We start from the raw sequence: 20108 nt of genomic DNA, 5'->3' as shown, positions 1-20108 counted from the left end.
GTTTTCAGATATAACGCTGTAGATCATTTTTGTTGCTTTATTCAACATTTTTTCTGTTTTCAAGGTTTTAATCTAGTTGTAAGGTTAATTTTTGCCCACTTTTTGTTTCTTATACCTTGCAAGCAGAGGGTTTCGAATCGGGCGGTAAAGTGCCTTGCAAGACCCTTTATCTTACTGCTAGGTGTGCAGTGTCTTTTCAAGAGGATCTCGTTGTACGGGCCCTGGTCTTCCTCATGGTTCCATGGGACACATGCTTGTCTTTCTCTCTCCACTGAGAGTGTGCCTTGGGAAGGAGTTGCTGTTTCTAATTTGGCTCATCGCTCCTGGGCCGAGTGTCAGAGTAGGAGCAAGATCTTAAGAGTACGCAAGAGTACAGCCCTTTGCCTCCTCCACGTGGTACTTGGGAATCATCAAGAGCCAAGCCTCTGATCTTTTCTTGAACCATTCACTTTCTGTGGTTCACTTACCTCCCAAAAATTTCCAGGAGACGGACTTCTGCTTCCAAAGACAACATAGCTTTCGTGCTGTGGACACTTTTTCTGAAAAGGGAAGAAATATACGTTATTTCAGTATGGTTGCCTCAAGCTATACTTGTGTTCTCTTTTTCGCTTCCTGTTCCTTCGTCACAGCTGAATGCTGTTTTACACCATAAAAGGAGTATCAACATGCTCAATTTATTGTGCTGGTGGGATTCTGCTTCCTGGTTACCTTGCTTCTCATTTCCATTTTTTCCATGCCCCTACAACATTGGTTCTTTTAAGGGAATTTCTTCATCTACATCTCTGGTATCCTGCCCCAGCTGGATCCCATCCTCATCAACTTCTCTCCGGTGTTAGTATATTCCTGGCTTCTCCACTGTTCTGGACTTGAAAATCTGCATGCATGCATGCATGTCTAGATTTTGTTTGCGCTACTTGGCATTTTCCTCCTTTAAGTAGCTCTTTATATATACACCTGTTGCTTCCATGTTATACTTTGAAGTGTTTAGCAACTCAGTGTGCAGGAAGGAGTTGCCCTTTACGCAGCCTCGACGGAACAGTGTGTGGCCATTGCATCCAACACTTGACATCTTTTCGATTCGTTACATGTTTCCCCCACAACCAGTGCTTAATGTGTGCCACTGGTTGCAGGTAAGGCCCTACAGCACTCATTGTTTGGGACCAGGACTTACTGTTAATTGTTGATGATGTACCACTAAGAATGTGTTTGCTTGTTTTCAGGTGAATTAATTACTAAAGGACAAGATTAGGGGTACCTTTGAGTGCCCTGACAAAGCCCCTAGACCCTCTTTTGCAAGACCTTACCGTGGCCGAAGCATGCCGGCAAAAGAGAAGTAAAAAGGATGTTCCTAGACTTAGATTCACAATAATATCCTCCAGTGTTTTTAATCTAGCCCTTTATATGCCAAAATAAGGGGAAAGCCTGAGGTTTACACAAAGGTTGTTTTTATAGAATCTTGACCCTTTGTATGACCAGAAGAATATTTATTCTGATCTCCCTTGCAATGAGGTTGAGACAACCATGAGTACTATCTTAACATGGTGATACGGACTGGCTGATGATGAAGCATGCCACAAAAAGTGGGTGAGGTCTTTCTTTCCAAATCTTTTTTCCTTCTCGTTTTCCCTTCGCTATCACTCTGCTATTCCAAGAAGAGCACATGAATAGGTACTTTGCCATACTTTAATGTGGCTTTTTGTTTTTGTGTGGAGGGTGCATGGCAACTAGACTTCGGTTGCTCTGTGTGAGTTATTTTTGTTTCTAAATTGTAGAACATTGAGGGTGAACAAAGGCTTCAGAGCCAAAGGTTATTTCAACCACCTCAGGCTATGAGAGGCCATTCTTTCTCTAATTAGAACATTCTGCCCTCATGGGACAGAATGTTCCAATAGCATTATAACCCACCGTAGCAGGGCTCGCTCCCTTGTTGAAGGCCCTCGCCTCGTGCCTTTAACGCTAGAGTGGGCGAGCCTTTAATGGCTGTTATAGCCTGCTACAGCGGGCTATAAAACTATATTACGCTGTTCTTAGTACATGGAACTTAAATGTACTCTGCTTTTTAAGGAGTTATTTAGAGCCCAGCTGATAGATTAGCCCCAATAAATATTTGTGAATTTCCTGTCCACTCAATGCCATGCTTGCCATATGTCCCCCGCCCGCACTAATTACAGTGTATACACAAAAAGGTTGGATAGTGTGTTTTGTGTATTCTGTAGAGAGCATAAACTTTCTGCGGTGAAAGGGGATATCAGTAGGACAGGTTGTTCTACATTCTTTGCTGTAAAGAAAAACTCTTGTTATCTGTCTGACCGTAGAGTAGCTCACCTTCTTATTGAAAGAACAACTGCAACATTACTTTTCGAGAACAGCTAGATCTTAGTTTCCCTTTCTTTCTATTTAATCAACTTCTGCACTTATTCACAAATCTTTAGCCTGTTTATAATTCCAATATTTCTCTGTATTGCCAAAAGGTCTTTAATATGATTTTAGGCCTATTTTTGACCTTGGGATGGCAATACAATTTCTGAAGTATCTTGCCATTTCATCAGGTCTCTTTTCCCAGTTTCAGTAAGGAAGAGGCCTACAGAGTGTTCTTTGGCGTAATACGATAAAACTTTACATTCACACCGAAAACTGAGCAACAAGATTTTTTTAAGAGAAAAGTTGTAATGGCAACTTTACCTTGGAGGTACAAGACATGCCTATCCTTAAGTAAACAAACGAGCAATCAAAGGCAGTTCTTACTAAAAAGCTTTATGTAGTGTTCTCTTATGGCGCGCAGCCCGCATGATGCCTCTATTATGTTAGTTGTCTTGCGCTGCCTGTTGCGCACAAGACTGTTCCCTAGAATGACGGTTGGTCCAAGATGACGTGTGGTGACAGTTGGATCTAACTCCTGAGGTGCTTGCACGCACTTGGAGTTTGTCTGTGGGAGATTGTATTTAGAAATAAACTTACTTCTAATACTCCACAATTTCTGCTGTTACTACATTCTCTTTGGTGACAAGTTTTCAGCAAGCTCCCACACAGCACCCACGCAGTTCAGAACGGCTTCCGAGTGGAAGATTACATGTCGAGCATCGAAAATTTGGGAGGAAAGAAGAAGGCATCGAAGAAGGCTCACTGAACATAGAACAAGCAAGTGAAATTCTTAGTGCCATGGTTTAATGCTGGTTGTCTCCACTCTCTTCTCACTAACGGCGATGCTCTCAGAAACGTCAGGAAGGGATTCTCCCGGAAGGTGTGCCGGAGTGCTCCGCCTGCAACTGACTTGCGCCTTGCTGGTAGGAGGAGTGAACACCATGTATTCCGGCAACCCTTGTCGCATCATCACCATGTGGAAAGCATTCTTCTGTCCTCAGCGGGGGCGTACACCAGCGTAACTGACAGCGAGATTTAACAGTGTATCTTTTTTTTCAGAACGCCGGGCAGCAGCCTTAGCCTTAGAGTGTGAGGTGAAATCTCGCCTCATGTTAGCTCCATGAAACCTTCTCTTCGAGGAAGATGGTAACAACCTGGTCACCCCATATAACGTGTTTCCTCAAACGCAAGCTATTCAGGTACTGCTTTATTTATGATTTATTTCACGATCCACAGTGCACACTCACCATCTCGGTGACACGCACACCTATGACTTTGATCTATGATTAAAAAAAAGCGGGCATCGGCATGCATACACGGTGACACGCACACCTGTTCATTTATAAATGAGTTTACAATCTTGGCCAATATATGACAAGCACACCTTTGCCTGTCTATTTATTCTTTACAGGGGCTTGCACAGTGACACGCATACCTAGTCCATTACTACTTGTCATCCATCCCTGGTGCCACACAACGTTTCTTGATTTCATATCGTAGTTGTCTAACTGCATTAACCCCTCATACTTTTAAAAAATGTTTTAAACTTCAGTTTGCATCTCTCTCTTCAGCATGCAGGCAGTCCAACCTCCACCACCTTTTCTTGACTCGCCAGGAGAACCACCTGTAAAATGGCGACATTGGTTAGATGCATTTGAGACCTATTTAGGGGCAATTGGCGCACACAGGTAAAGACCAGAAAGGAAGAAGTTCTTGCTTTTGCACTCACTAGGATTTGAGGGGAGAGCTACTCTCAAGCACTTACCAGAGGCAGAACCAGTAGAGGGAGAAGAACAAGATGAATATCCGAGCATAATTAGGAAACCAGCAAAGAGATATGATGTCCAGCCCAGTGTTGTAGTGTTAATCCATAAATTCTTCAAACGAGTTCAAAAGTGTGATGAAGACGTCGACCCATACATCACAGCCCTTAGAAAAATGATTGCTGATTGCGAATTTGAAAACTTCAGTGAGCAGTTGGTTCGTGACCACTTCATAAGCCAATGCTCCGACAGAACTAGCAGACAAAAGCTCCTATCGCTAGAAAACCCCTCTTTGGAAGAGTCCATACTCATCGCAAAAAGTATTGAAACATCACAAGTGTCAGTGAAGGAACTGGAAAACAAGAATTCAGAGGTTGTCACTCCAGTATTTCTTCCTAATAGCAAGACAAAAAAAGCTAACCCACAGTTTCGTTTTTTCAGAAGAACTGACATTTGTTTTAATGTGTGGTAATTCAGTGCATATAAAAAATGGTAGGCCAGGTCCAGCTAAAAATGTGGTTTGTCTGTCATGTGGTAAAGTGGGGAATTTTGATAAAGTATGCCAGGGTCATAAAAGGGAAAATGTGCGGGTTGTACATGTCAAAGACAACAGTGAAAGTGAAAAAGAAGATCCCTTAGAAGAATTAAAAGATATGATTCTTGTAGTAAAGTACAGCGCTCTCAGAACAGGTGACCCCAATGATTGTGTAGACCCCTATGTTAACGTAATAGTTGGAGAAAATAATTTACACCTTCTGGTGGATTCTCTATTCAAAGCAGATTGGGTTGAGAGGCCGTTACTTCCCCCAGATCGTTCCCCTGTTTCCTACGAAGGACGTAAAATTGATCTCCTAGGGTATTTTGAAGATGTTATGGAGTTCAAAAACAGACCTATTCATGGCAAAATATATGTCGCAATACATGGGTTGAATATTCTAGGGCGGTTCCACCACGGTTTGTTTTAAATGATGTTATGTCCAGGTGCAAAAGACCAGGTCGTAGCCATTCGTGATTCCACGCATGTGGAACAACTTCTTAACACATACCCCAAAGTCTTTTCAGGAGAATTGGTAAAAGTTATAGGCTTTGAACATAGGGTAAAGGTTAAAGAAGGTGCTACTCCAGTAAGACATAAACGGAGGAGTGTACCATTCAGAAAAGATCTGGAAAAAGAACCTGTGTCTATGCGTAAAAGAGGTGTGATCGAGCCTGTTGAATCATCCGATTGGTCATCTCCATAAGTCGTAGCGCGAAAAAAAATAACGAGTTGAGGATATGCATTGACTTGCTCAGCCTGAACAAAGAAATTTGGTTTGACTTGCACCCTCTACCTAACATCAGTGAAATGTTGGGCATGGTAGCAGGAGCCAAATTGTTTTAAAAACTCGACCTGGTGTCAGCCTATCACCAGGTTAAACTTAACAGAGACTCCGTCATCGCACAGCATTCAATTCTCCCTCAGGCACGTATCAATTCTGTCAGCTGCCATTTGTCTTGGCCACAGCAGCGTCGTTTTTTTCAGCTCCTCAAAGGTATAAAAAATGTGGCAATATTCCAAGACGATGTTCTCATATAGGCTGCCGACCAGACATGCGCGTTCTCGAAAGACTTTGTAGAGTACCTGGGTCACACGATCTCAAGCACTGGTGAAACCCCCAAACCCAGTCTTATCCAAGCCATTGTGAATGCTTCTGCCCCTAAAGACAAAACACGTGTGAAATCACTACTAGGGTTGACAGAGGTCTATTCCCGCTTCATACGCGATTATGCCACCAAAATAAGATCTATTTCCAATTTGCTCAAACATCAAACAGTGTTACTATGGGATGAAGAATGTAAATGTGCATTTGAATGGTCAAAACCCAACTCACCTCGGTCAAAGCATGAAAACCATTTAAACCATTGATACGTTGCACTTTGACTGTAGACGCAAGATGTTATGGTTTGGTTATTGTCCTAACCCAGCAAGTAGGTACAGAGGAACATACAATAGGGTTCACGTCTAGAGTACTTAGGGACACAGAGTCCACTACTCTATCATAGAGAAGGAACTTTTTCCCTGTTGGTGGGAACATTTAAGTGCTACTTATGGGGCAGGAAGTTCACCCTACAAACAGATCTCAAACCATTAGTAGCCATTTTACGGAACACCAATCATCGCAACTCAATACCACGGATAGCCCGCCTTGCATCTAAACTGCATCAATTCAACTTCGATGTCGTACACATCTCTGGAGGAAAGAATGTTAGAGCCTTCTTTTCCTAATGAGTCAGTGATGGGTGAAAAGCATATTGACGATGATGAGCATGAAGACTGCATAGTTGCAAAGGTAGAATTACAAAATGTATATTCTATTGTTGAAAGCAACTGGTATGCTGCCATGGACTCTGATGAAACAATTTAAAGTTGTAAAGCAATTCATGGTAAAAGGGTGGCCAAAAGAGAGAAATGTAAATGTTGATATTCAACCATTTGGTAAAGTATGTGTTGGGTTCTCGCTAAAAGATGGCCTTGTTTTTTTCAGACTTGATAAAATAGTCCCACCATTCGATCTTAGGAAAACACTGTTGAAAAAGGTCCATGAGGGACACCTGTGAGCTACCCTCACCAAACTTGGGATTTGTGAATACTTCTGGTGGCCATATATGGATAGAGACATTGATGCTTTGGTCCTTGAGTGTGTCATTTGTGCTGGTAGTGATCACACTACTTGCGTCCAATCCCCCCCTCACTCCCATACCTCTTCCTGAGAATCCCTGGGAGAAAGTGGGAATTGATCTTTTGGTTCCCTTCCACACCCTACCCCATCAGACACGGTTTACTATAGTATTAGTACACTATTACTCTAAATTGCCCGAAGTCCAGTTTGTACCCAAAGCTGACTCAAAAGAGATTCTCGAGTTTATGAAAGAAATCTTCATGAGGGACTGCTTTCCCAAGAGTGTCATCTCTGACAACGGGGTACAGTTGGTCTCGTCTGATGTCGAAAAATTCCTTAAAGAACCCTCTATCATCCACCTTAAAAGCTCTCTGTCATCCCCAAACTAATGGGCTGGTGAAGAGACTTAACAAAGTCATTGGGGATTGTATAATGTGGGCCATAGGACACAACAAAGCCATACCGACTGCTGTAAGAACCATGTGGTGGTTCTACAGGACCACACCCCATTCATCGACAGGTGGGTCCCCCTTTGAACTTCTCAAAGGCAGAATGCACAGTTCGGACCTTAGGCCTGCATGGATGTCAAAGTGGTTCAGGCGTAACACGTCTGCACAAGAACTTGATGTAATTGTTAGAAACAAAGTCAGCGATGTTCAATACAAGCAAAATAAATATTTTGATAACGGGAAACATGTTTCCAACAAGAAGTTTGCTGCAGGTGACGTAGTCAAAATTAGGAGACGGGGTTTTGTGAAAAGGGGTGATTCTAAGTTCAGAAAACCTGTCTCCATTGATAAAATTTGTGGCAGTGCTGTTCGAGTCAACAAGTTTAATTGGTGGAACATGAATAAGATTGTAAAGGTCGATGCTAAAGTTGGTGAGAGACCTAGGGAAGGTTCTGAGAACGCATATCACATTCTCCTGTCCCAGGATATCAAGGTTTTGATGCTCTCAACAACCCTCTTGATTCCCCCAGGAGGAGTACAAGAGTTGTCAGACTACCCCTAAGGTACAGGTGATTTCTCTGTCTCTCTCTCTCTCTTTCTCCACTTTTCTGCCTCCCTTCGTTTATCCTTTCCCTTTTAAGGAAAGGAGATATATGTAGTGGTCTCTTATCGCACGCTGCCCGCATGATGCCTCTGTTATGTTAGTTGTCTCACGCTGCCTGTTGCATGCGAGACTGTTCCCTAGAATGACGGTTGGTCCAAGATGACATGTGTGGTGACAGTTGGATCTAACTCCTGAGGTGCTTACACGCACTCTGAGTTTGTTTGTGGGAGGTTGTATTTAGAAATAATCTTACTTCTAATACTTCACATTTTCGGCAGTTACTACACATTATAAAACTTCTGTTTGATAGCCGAAGTTGTTTGCAACTTGGGGCCCCAGGTGTATTATGCTAACTTTACATCTACACCAGTACATATTATCCTCTACCCGACTACTAGACACAATGGTCACAAAGTGTATCTTGAAGTGGATAGTTTGTCTTCTGTATAATGATTCTTCTTCTATTGCCAAACATCCTTTGGTCCTAATCTTATCATGTATCGATCCTCAGGTGAATATACACTGAAGAACTCTTCAAGACGGGCTGTAGGACCACTGGTGCAATAAATCAAGAAACTGGGAGGAAAAGCTGATTGCTCACCTGGGGCACGTTCCAGCTGAAAAGAACTCTTTGAAGGACTACCTTGAATATTCTTTTGCTGAGTTTTGTGCTCTTAAGTTGCTTCTCCCATTGTTTACCTTAAATCCAGCCTGGTCCAAGTAGAGTGCACTATGATGATCCACTATATAAATAAGAAGGGAGGTATGACTGAGTGACTTCAAGTACAATACCAGTAGAGAGAAGGGTGGTACAGCTTCCACAACTCATAAGTAGATAAACTAAGAGGAGATCTAATTGGTCATCAATATATATTTTCTCTCTGACGTTATCTGCCTTTGAAGAGACCCACATTTGAATTGGCTTCCCAGTAATCCTTACATGCCTGCTCTCTGCATTCAAGTTCCCATATACCATTTCCAGAAGAAATGGGCTTTTGATAGAGCGGTCAAACAGATATATCCTTGTAAATTTGACAACTTCTGAAGGTTCTGTTTAATTTAAAACAGCTCAAGACTAAGATGATTGTCATTGCTCTTTATTGACAAGGCTGTTGGTGCGACCTTACATACATTTACATTTACACCTTTACTTTTTTAGAAATCACTCAAACATTTCCGTTCAGTTTGGATCTCCTCTACAAGTAGTCACTACTCCCTTCCATCAATGAACTATCTGTATGGTAATTTGAAGATCCTGTAAGATTACACAAATATTTTGAAGGAAGCTAAACATACAGCTATGAAAGCTTGGAATGTCTTCAAATGGAAAAGATAACTAGGTATTTGGGTAAGCAAGTTCGTATGAATATCTTCCAGTAATAGCAGACCTAGTATACTTGCATCTTTTGCTTTGTCTAGGCTCCAGTTTTTCATGTACTGGAGTACACTTTTCCTAGCCATCATCTTTTTCACAAATTGTTGACTAAGGATTTAAATTAAGGATTTTAAAAATCTTCCCATTGGAAGATCAGCTGTTTTTCGCTAATTGAATATTGTGTTTTCAGAATTAATGGGCTCCCCGTTTAATCTAATGTATAAGTCTGGCATTCAACATCTCTCATTGAAGGGGACTTTCTTAGAGGCACTTACATTAGCCAGGGAGGGTGACTGGCTTCCAAGCACTAGGCGCACATTAATCTTACTGAGGTTTTCATCAAGAGTTCTTTCCTCTGGAAGCCATTTTGGATTTTCACATAAACAAGGTTATTTACTCTATCCTCCTCACTCATCCTCCCCAGTGGAGTGCTGTCTTCATAAACTAGATGTAAGAGATCCTTTAGGTTTTTATTTCTAAAACACTAAAAAGAAGTATATATTTTTTTAACTATCGGTACATCAGAACGGGTTTGGCTTCGTCTAACAAATCCACATCTTGAAGGCTAGACTCCATATCAAACAGCTTTTATCCCCTTCTGGATCTAACACAGGCTTATTCCTTTAAAAATGGCAGCAGCTTTGTTCCTTTTATCATAAACCTCTGTATTCGTGACATTTGAAGTGCATCGGCCTGATGATCATTTCCTGCCTTTATTTAGCAAACATGTTTTGACTTAATTCTGATGCTGGAGTATGCAATGCTCCTCTTGCAGCTTGCTTGCTTAAATGATTTCCTATTGGTCATCTTTGCCCATAACCATCTCTTTTTCCCTCAGGGTTAATCTTGCTACCCTATTCTATTCCATGGGCATATCATAAAAGTTCTCACCATTCAGAAGAATATACCGATTTGTGTTCCTAGTTCTCTGCCATTGATATTTCAGTAGAATTCAATAACAAACCTCCTTGCTCCTTGTTAAACCAGAAGCATTGTTCGAAATGTATAATTGGGCTTCTTGCAGTGACATTTGGTCATATAGCACCTTATCATCATTTGCGATAAATGAGACCCTTGGAATACTAACGTGCAGTTTGAAAGTAGTGCCCATTTGCACCATTTTCTGCTTCATGCATCTTTTTTTAAAAGGGATTAAAGTGTGATCTTACAGGCCGAGGGCATTTTAGTGTAAAAGTTTTGGTTTCCTTGGATATTAAAAAGAGAGCAGAAGTTCTGAATACTCCTGTTTTCTCTAGGACATAAGGTTCTTGGATGTCACACATAGGCGGTGGAGATATTCCAATGATGGAGAACTTTATTAACTCCATTATAGACAGCCAGGATGACAAGTAAGTAAATGTTGTTGCTTCATCAAACTCTGTAGCACTGTGTTTATTAAACATGATGCCAGTTTGTTTAACCTTTACACTAAAATTGTGATTTTTAGCCCATGTTTTTATAGGGTTCATGTATATTCTTAGATACTTAGCATCCTCTCCATAACAGCCATCAGTGGCGCTGCCTATAAACAGTTTTATACCAGCCCCTCAAAGGAAGGTGAGGATGGATGTAGGCTCTAGGAAAAGATTAAATGATGGATGAAAGCATTAATGGATGACCTAGTGTAAAGATGAAATAGTGGATATCACTAGGTGGAGGGATGGGCGAAAGAATTAATGTATTGATGCATGGATGGAAGAGACGAGGAAGCTGTTCTAGGGAGGTTTAGCTCCTTTGCTTCACTTGCTTGGTGGCATCAGCGCTTTAGTTCAAAGTGGGCGACATTTAAATATTCTGGCTTACTTCCTTGTTTGGAAGGAATGTCCTAAACAAAATACTCATTTAGCATGAATTCATAAACTCAGTAACAATTTGGAAAACCTTTTCTGAATGGGTTAATTGGGGTTAGTGCATTTGAAAATGGCGTTAGTGTTTACAATCCCTCTCATTTACAGAATTGGAGGGTTTGCGATTGCTGAACACTTTGTACTGCTGGCCCATTGTATTTTGCACTCTGTTCAACTCCTTGCATGCCTTCGATGCTGCCAATGCTTCGCTCCAATTCTGATGAAGGTTTGCTTGGATTGCATACTGGTGACACAAAAAGTAGAATAAATACATTTGCAGACCTGGGCTTAAAAGTTAAGGCTCCTTTCAGCAGGGGAGGGCTCGAAGTCTCGCATGGGCTTAGTGTATTCTGGATAAACACTTTAATGGGTAAGTACATTGTAACCTTCCACTTATGTGCTAATTATTAAAAGTACTGTGTAATTTGCTCGACTGTACATGAACTGCAAAGCTTTTTAAATGATCCTATTAGTGTTAGCTGAATCTATTTAAATAGGCATGTGTGTGGTATAAGCACATTAGTTTTGGGAATCCTATTTACATTCTCTATGTAATTGTTGGCAAGTGTACCCTTTTAACCCTCACTGTAATGTGTTTATATTTTGTAGGCATAAATTAATGTGTGAAAACAAGTACCAGGATGGAACCTGATATTATTCGAATGTACTCATCCTCCCCTCCCCCTTTGGACAATGGAGCTGAAGACGAGGACGAAGATGAATTTGGAGAATTTGGTGGATTCTCTGAAGTGGAAGGCTCGTGTGTTGGATTTGCTGATTTTGACGCACCTGATTATTCTAATTCAAAGGAGGATTTTATTCCCCCAAACCACTTCATGCCCATTCAGGATTACTCCGATGTCAATAGCTATTCTTCCACCGAAACCAATGAGAACTGCTTTCCAAAATTTTCGGATTCTCCAATGGGACAGTCTGATTTATTAGAAACTGATACTTGCATTGAAGCTATCCAGTCAAGAACTTCAAATTCCCCATTTCAGGGAAAAACCAGTCCTGAATACGTAAGAAAAAAAGTACAAGAAAAAGAACAATTTGTTAAACAAGAGCATATCTCCCCAGAAGTTATTAGACCGCAGGTGAACCAGGAAATAAGTAACTGTAATGGTAATAAACTACCCTGTCCAGAGGTTCTTACAAATGGTTTTGCAGTTTTAGACTCTGTGAACCCTCAGGGAACAGAAGCTCTGGACGTTGACAGTAATGTAAAGGGAATAAAGACTATTGGCTCTCATAGTACAGAGCTGACGTTGGACTCTGTATCCAGACCAAATAAGGTGTTTGATTTGACCACTTTTTCAAGTAAAAACACTGAAGAAACAGAGGATCATGCACATTTGGAGTTGGATGATGCAGTATTGCCAAAGAGTCAAGATAACTGTTTCATAAACAGAGTGAATGATAGAAGCACTGGAATTGTGTTGAATTCCACCACTTCCGAAGATCAGTCTGAGCTGGAAGCTGCTCAGTTGTGCTTTTCTGATGCTAATGCAGTATGTCTAGAAGCAGAGCAACAAGGGGAACAGAATACTGCATCCTTGCAGTGTGAGACTTTTGTCAGCTCTAGTACACTGCCTGCAAGTTTAGGATCAGCCACAAATCATCGGTTAGAGGATATTGGAAACGCTGAAAAGAGTGACGCAGGACACAAAGTAAGGGAAGCTATCAATGTAGATGTTTCTAGGACTTGCAGTTCTACAGAAATGGTAAATGATCATAGTATAACAATCCATGAAGAACATAGACTTGAGCAGGCCAGAGACAGTGTTTGTACAAACAAAGTCAGTTTAGATGACTTTGGTGGTTTGACGAACAATGACCATAGTACTGAGTTTGCAACTTTCCCGGTCAGCAACACAAAGGATTTTGACCAAGTCAATACAATGCCTCCTTCTGTCGTTTGTGATATTCCGCAGCCTAATGGATTTATGTTTTTGGAAAGCACTTCAGAACAGTTTCCACAATTCACTAAAACTGTGGAGGAGTTTGGTGAGTTTGGAAATGTTAGCACTACTTTGGAGCCTGAATGCAAGGGCCTTGATCTCTCTAAAGAAACAAAGGCGGGCGCTTTGTCAGACCTAGATAGCACCCAAGGCAAGTTTTGTGATTTTCCAGCTAAGCCTTTTGCTGAGGTGGATAAAGATGATCTGGATTTTGGTGGTTACGACTCTGTGCCAAAAACCCAAGAGGTGAAAGATGCCTTTCAAGAGTTTGATGATTTTGCAGATTTTAGCTCAGCCAGCTATAACCAACCTGAGGGGTGGAATGCTTTTGAGGATGAACAAAAAGGGAGTACTTGGACAGCTTTTGGAGATGAGCCGGCAGTGGATTCTTTTACCTGTGAGGAGCAGCCACGGCAGCCCCATAGGACGGAGGTACCTATTGAGAATGAATCTGGCACACCCAATAAGGGCACAGTTTTGTCCAGTTCCCATAAAACAGAACTTACTGGACACGAGCAAGAAGCAGCAACTGCATTTCAGGTGATTTTTTTTCTTTTATAAGTTATGGCGTTTATATCAGACTTGTTGAGTTGCTTAGTTATTACTGTTACACCGACAAGGGAAATGTGAATATACTGTCCGAGTGATTGTAAATTATTACCTTACACAAGTTTTCAAGTCACATGTTACAGCATATTGCTTTGATTAGTTATATATTTTAGCTGTGACTAGTAAATTCGAACTGTAGTATAAAAAAGTAGTCTGATTCAGAATAATCTACTTCTTGCATAAGTGTGTCATAATGGAAACACTTTGATAACTTCTTAAACCTGTTGTCCTCACTTGCATTATTAGTTTGCATCACATTAATGATTGGGATAACTTTTTATACTTTTTTAGGGCTCCTCAAACTTGTGGACCCTTGTTTAAGAGCTCACCGTACAAGGCAATTTAAGAACTTTGTGCTGACCCTAGGTTTCTAGCTAGAACATATACTTAAGTATGAGCCAGAATATAGTGCTTGGAGTGAAAGAGAATGGGATGCGTAATAGAGAAAAAAGAGGGAGTGCAAGGGCTGCCTGCACTGTTTCCAAAGGCACTCCGATGGGAGAGTGAACTCCTGAATTATATTTTCATCACAAGGTATTGCACATTTCAAACAAGCGTAGTCAGTGGTAATCCTTTTTAACAGTTCGTTTAATCGATGAGTCACATATTACATCATAGTGACTTATTTGTAGAGCAATGTTTCAAATATGCTTTTTAAAGACATCCATTGATTAAAGCATCATCCCTATGCATTTCGGGCTGAGCCCTTCGTCAGGGGATAGCAATAGATCTGCAAATAAACATAATGGTATCAGGAAGGGGAGCTCGCAACCACGAGGTAAACAATACGGTCAGGAGAGTAAAGCAAAACCAAACATGCATATTCCTACACTGAAAGCAAAATGGAAGGGTTAAAAAGAGTCTCTGGATAGTCAGGTCAAAGGTGAGGAGGAAAAAAGAAACAATTGTGTGCTCGGTTAAAAAATGTGAGCGTGACAGTCGGAAAAAGTCAAAGAGGCTTACCCAGTGTTAAATGTAGCGGCGCACGACATGCGGGGCTGCCGAGGGTCAGTGTTTGGTTAGGAAGAACACGGAAGTAAATACGCGATCGTGGAAATGGAAAACGGACTCCCGTGAATGTTAGTGACCATGGGGACGTACCGGTGATTAAAAGGTCGTAAAGTGGAAAAATCAAAACATGACAATGGCCGTGGCCTGATACTGTACTAAACTTTGAAAGTATAAATGCGATAAACAAAACAATATGTGTGTCTGCGCATATAGACAGAAACATTATAGATCGATAGCGGCGGCATTGAAGCATGTCGTGCGCCGCTACATTTAACACTGGGTAAGCCTCTTTGACTTTTTCCGACTGTCACTCTCACGTTTTTTAACCGAGCACACAATCGTTTCTTCCCGAGTGCACGTAATTGTTGGGTATCACACACGGGAGATTGTCCCGTTTTGCCGGTTTACTCCGAGCTTTTTTCAGAGTCCAGCTTGCACTCAATGGGTGTTTGCAATAACCCTCACGTCATCGACACTCTTTTTTCCTCCTCACCTTTGACCTGACTATCCAGAGACTCTTTTTAACCCTTCCATTTTGCTTTCAGTGTAGGAATATGCATGTTTGGTTTTGCTTTACTCTCCTGACCGTATTGTTTACCTCGTGGTTGCGAGCTCCCCTTCCTGATACCATTATGTTTATTTGCAGATCTATTGCTATCCCCTGACGAAGGGCTCAGCCCGAAATGCATAGGGATGATGCTTTAATCAATGGATGTCTTTATGTATTAAATATTTATTGAGCACAGGCAAAGAAATGCACCTCCGAGACATCTGTAGGGGCCGTCTCCACTCCAGGGAGGCCTAGGTCAGCAACCCCACTGACACCCAACACGAGGCCAGCGGGAACATCATCTTGTTAACACAGCAAGCCGCCTACAACCCAGCTGGGCCGGCCGCGTCATAAGAGGTGCTACAACGGTGCAAGCTAATCAGAGCTAGCATAACTTTGAGAAACAAAGAACTGTAAACAACCCCCCTACCCTTCCCACCCCAGCCCACCCCTCTCCTTGTCCATTTCCGGGATTGCTCTATCGGCCGTGTTCTGCCACTAACAGTCAGTTGGCGCTGCGCGCGCAGGGCCCGTGCGTTTACGGGTGTGAGTATTGGGGTCTGGGAGAGGTGTTTCTGCCAGGCGTAGCAGGCGCAGGTAGCGTGGGCAGCTCACCTCCCGAAACTCCCCGGTAAGCAGGGCGAGGAATGGCCGCCAGAGTTCCGCAAATTCCGCCCCCCTCCCAGCTGCGGCCAGTGACAGTTTCTCCATCCCCAGGATCGCCCAGAGCCGGTGAAGCCACCCCAATTGCTGCGGGGCCTGAACCGCCCTCCAGTGAGCCGCAATGTTTTGGACCGCAGCCCCAAGCGCAAGCGCGATCAAGCGTCCTCTCCAGGATTTCAGAGGGTATGTGAGGGCGTTTGGGAGGCCTAGAATAATGTATGCTGGGAAGCGCGGCAGTTGCGTGTCTAGATGTGCATCTATGAGGTCCAGGATGGGGTCCCAGTAGGGGCGCAGCGCCTCACAGCTCCACAGCAGGTGTTCCAGAGTACCCAAACCCCCACACCCTCTCCAGCATCTGTCACTTATTCGGGCATCCCATTGATGTAGTCTCTCAGGGGTGTGGTACCAGTATGTGGCTACCTTAGTCAATGTCTCGGTAAGCCCGGTGTGGTGCGCCGAGTGTCTGGCCCTATGGTAAACCCCCTCCCATTCCTTCCGAGTGAGCTGTCTCCCCAGGTCCCTTTCCCACCGGACTTGTCCCGCGTTGTACGTGTGTGCCTGAGTGAGAAGGAGCTGCTGATATAGATCTGAAATCAATTTCTTGTCCGAGGTGCGTGTCAGCAGCCACCGTTCGTAGGGTGTGAGGTGCCGTTGGGCCCCGGGCTGGATCGAGGGGTGAAGCACCCAGTGGCGCACCTGCAGGTATTGCAAGCGTTCCGATTCGGCCACGCCGTAATCCGCCTTGACCTGCTGGAACGGGAGGATCCCCTTGACGTCGAACATGTGTCCCGCTGCTCTACAGGGTGTCGCCCGCCACGTCGTGAATGCTCCGGCGTCCAAGCCCGGCGAGAAGTCTGGGTTTTCAAAGATGGGAGTCATAGGTGAGGGGAAGGTGGTCAGCCCCTTGGCCACAGCCACTCTGTCCCACACTCGCAGGGCGGTACTAGTGATTTCAGAGGCGTACAGGTTAGGGGGCCGGTGTCGGCGTGGTAGGAAAGGCACGCCCTGGAGGGTACGGCCGGCCACGGCCTGGTCCAAGAAGAGCCAGTGTTTGCCGGACTCCAGCTGGAACCATTCCACAAAGGTGCGCAGCTGTGCTGCCTGGAAGTACAGGGTGAGGTCGGGCACGCCGACCCCCCCGTTCGCCGGGGGCAGAGCGGCGAGAGTGTGCTTAAACCTAGGCCGCCGGCCGTTCCAAATGAACCGCGACAGATCCGATTGGGTCTGTTGAAGCCATCCCTTCGGGGGGTTCACGGGGAGCGTCTGAAACAGATATAGGATCTGCGGCAGCAGTGTCATCTTGACTGCGGCAATTCTGCCCAGCCATGACAGCGTAAGTGACCTCCAACGCCGGAGCTGCTCCCGGAGCTTGAGTGTGAGGGCCTCGTAATTGACTCGCGCAGTGCCCCCAACAGTAGGAGCCAGGCGCACGCCTAGGTACGGGACGGTTGCGTCCGACCATTGAATCTTGAATTCCGATTTAATCTCGGCCACCACATCTGGGCTCAGGGAGATGTTCAGGGCTTCGGATTTGGCTTCGTTGATTTTAAACCCCGAGGCCAGGGCAAAGGTGTGGAGCTCCACAAAGAGAGCACGCAGGGATTGCATCGGGTCGGTAAGGGACAGCAAAACGTCGTCAGCGTACAGGCTGATCTTGTGCGTGTCGGCTCCAAATTTGATACCAGAGATGCGAGCGTGCTGCCGCACTCTTTGAGCCATCGGCTCCATATACAGTGCGAATAGGAGCGGTGACAGAGGGCAGCCTTGGCGCGTGCCTCTGCCAATGTCGAACCTCGGGGAGGTATGACCGTTCACCCTAACCGCGGCGTTGGGCCGGCGGTAGCAGTTGAAGATGCGATGGCGGAGTTTTTCCCCAAAGCCGAAGTGGCGGAGGGCCTGATCGAGGTATGGCCAATGCACTCTGTCGAAGGCTTTCTCCGCGTCAATGGTGAGGAGCATGCAGCCGGGTTTAGTGCGCGACCCGGCCTCAATGAGGTGCAGCACCCGCCTGGTGTTGTCGCTGGTCTGCCGCTGGGGGATAAAGCCCACCTGATCGGGGTCTACCAGCTGTTGCATATATGGTGCAATGCGGCTCGCTAGTATGCCAGTGTAGAGCTTCAAGTCTACGTTCAGTAGCGAAATGGGCCTGTATGAACCGCAGGCTGCCGGATCACGGCCCGGTTTGGGAATAACAGAGATAGACGCCTCCAGCAGGTCCGGGTGTATGGCACCAGGTGTGTCAAATGTGTTAAATAGGTCGCGCAGGAGAGGGGCAAGTTGCTGACAAAAGGTCTTGTAAAATGCCGCGGTATAGCCGTCGGGTCCCGGGGATTTCCCCACCTTGAGGCGGGCAATAGCCGAGATGACCTCCTCCAGGCCTATGGGCCGCTCCAGAAAGTCTGCTTGAGCTGGGGTAAGGGTGGGGAGCTCCGCGCCCTGCAAGTAGGCCGGACCGGCACTGGGGTCCAGGTGATCCGCGTCGTAGAGCGCCGCGTAAAAATTGCCGAAGGCCGCGGCAATTGCCGCGTCTTCCGTAATCTGGTCGCCATCGGCCGACAGGAGAGAGCGCACTTGTTGCCTCTGAGTCTGTGCCCGTAGCCTGCTCGCCAGAAGCCTCCCGCAATGGATGTCTTTAAAAAGCATATTTGAAACATTGCTCTACAAATAAGTCACTATGATGTAATATGTGACTCATCGATTAAACGAACTGTTAAAAAGGATTACCACTGACTACGCTTGTTTGAAATGTGCAATACCTTGTGATGAAAATATAATTCAGGAGTTCACTCTCCCATCGGAGTGCCTTTGGAAACAGTGCAGGCAGCCCTTGCACTCCCTCTTTTTTCAGTATAAGCAACAGTCCCTACTGGCCGGAAGGGACTATTTCCTGGCACCCTAAAATACGAATTACTCATCTTACATTATTCTACATTGGTGAACATTTCCTACCACGAGTACCGCCATCTCTCCAAAGCTTTTGATTTTCATGCGTAATAGAGACACATTTAAATGCCAGCCAAACTAGCTTCCAGTGATGGTCAGTGCCACCCATTAACCAGTACCAGTCTCACCCTTTTCCAACCTCTCTAAAGAACCAGCCACTCGCATCAGAGACATACCAGAATATAGGCACAACAAGCTGCTATCAGCTGCCTAGCTGTATTGCACAAGATCTCTATATGGTACCTGTGTAATTTGTGAGAGAAGCTGCCTCTGCTGTGATTGGGTTGCCTGAATACGTCTGCGCTTTGATAATAAATGCTAATGGGACCTGACCAGCACTTCCTAAAAGTAGGGTTATAGACTCTTTATGGTGTGCTCTAGCAGTGCATATTTAAATGTTCAGTGCAAGTTTTAAGTCACCATATTGGATCACATTAAACCTTCTTTTTCGCTTAGCAGTATACAGTCAGACAAGAAATACTAACTATTGTTTCTTATCTGTTGCTGAGAGTTAGGTATTGGTTATTAAATGGACTCGAATATGAGACCCCTATGTATTTTTCTAAGCCTGGCGAATTTGCGTAATTTCCAGTAAAATATTTTTTAGAAACATGCCCCAAAAAGCTTAACATTTTATCCTATGTTTTAGTGTGAAATGTGTCCTTACGCCTACGACACACTCTGTGGCAAAAAGTAGTGCAGAATTGATTATTATGTTAACAGCCGCTCATGGTCAGTTTGTTTGGGTTCTTCCTGTGCTCCAGGAATAGAATTGTTACCCAAACGTCTCAATTACACAATGTGGTATAATTCCATAATATCATGCATTTTGCGTGACAGTCATAACACAGACCTCTGGAAATTAGACTAGGTTACACCTACATAAACTACATTTATACTGACCCTAGTTCTTACAGTCTAGATCTCATAAGACTATATTCACAAGCTCAAAACTCTTATTTGAGTATCTACTGTTGCCTAAGGAGATGCGGGCAAGGATATTCCATGTGATGTTACCGTATATGACAGAGTAATGAGGAATTGGGACTTCTCGGTCTGTTAGACCCATGAGTGCCTCCTTCTGCCATCGAGGTCCTAAGGGAGAGGGACTCAAGGCTAGGTACTAGAGAAGAAACAGCGCCAGGGTAGTGAATATGCTGTCTGGATCTGTTTGCGCTGTCTAATTTACACAAGCATTGTGAATGGAACAGTATCTGCACGTGTAATAATGGCAGTTATACTTTTTATTAAATTGTGCCTACTCTTATAAACAAGGGGATTGTACCATAAATGGGACTTATCCAGCATGCCT

The 20108-nt window shown here is 44.1% G+C and overlaps 1 protein-coding gene across 2 annotated transcripts in view; it reads left to right on the top strand.

Moving 5' to 3' along the window:
* Nucleotides 1-20108, top strand: part of AFTPH (aftiphilin) — a 331590-nt gene that overhangs the window by 56222 nt on the left and 255260 nt on the right. For both annotated transcript variants that reach the window (XM_086927603.1, XM_086927602.1), the window contains exon 2: nucleotides 11669-13560. In XM_086927603.1, the coding sequence (XP_086783729.1) occupies nucleotides 11701-13560 (1860 nt within the window). In that variant the 5' untranslated portion in view covers nucleotides 11669-11700. The remainder of the gene's footprint in view (nucleotides 1-11668; nucleotides 13561-20108) is intronic.

The sequence above is a fragment of the Lissotriton vulgaris genome, chromosome 6 (assembly GCF_964263255.1).
Source record: "Lissotriton vulgaris chromosome 6, aLisVul1.2, whole genome shotgun sequence".
NCBI lineage: Eukaryota > Metazoa > Chordata > Amphibia > Caudata > Salamandridae > Lissotriton > Lissotriton vulgaris.
This window is presented reverse-complemented; position numbering and strand designations above follow the sequence as displayed.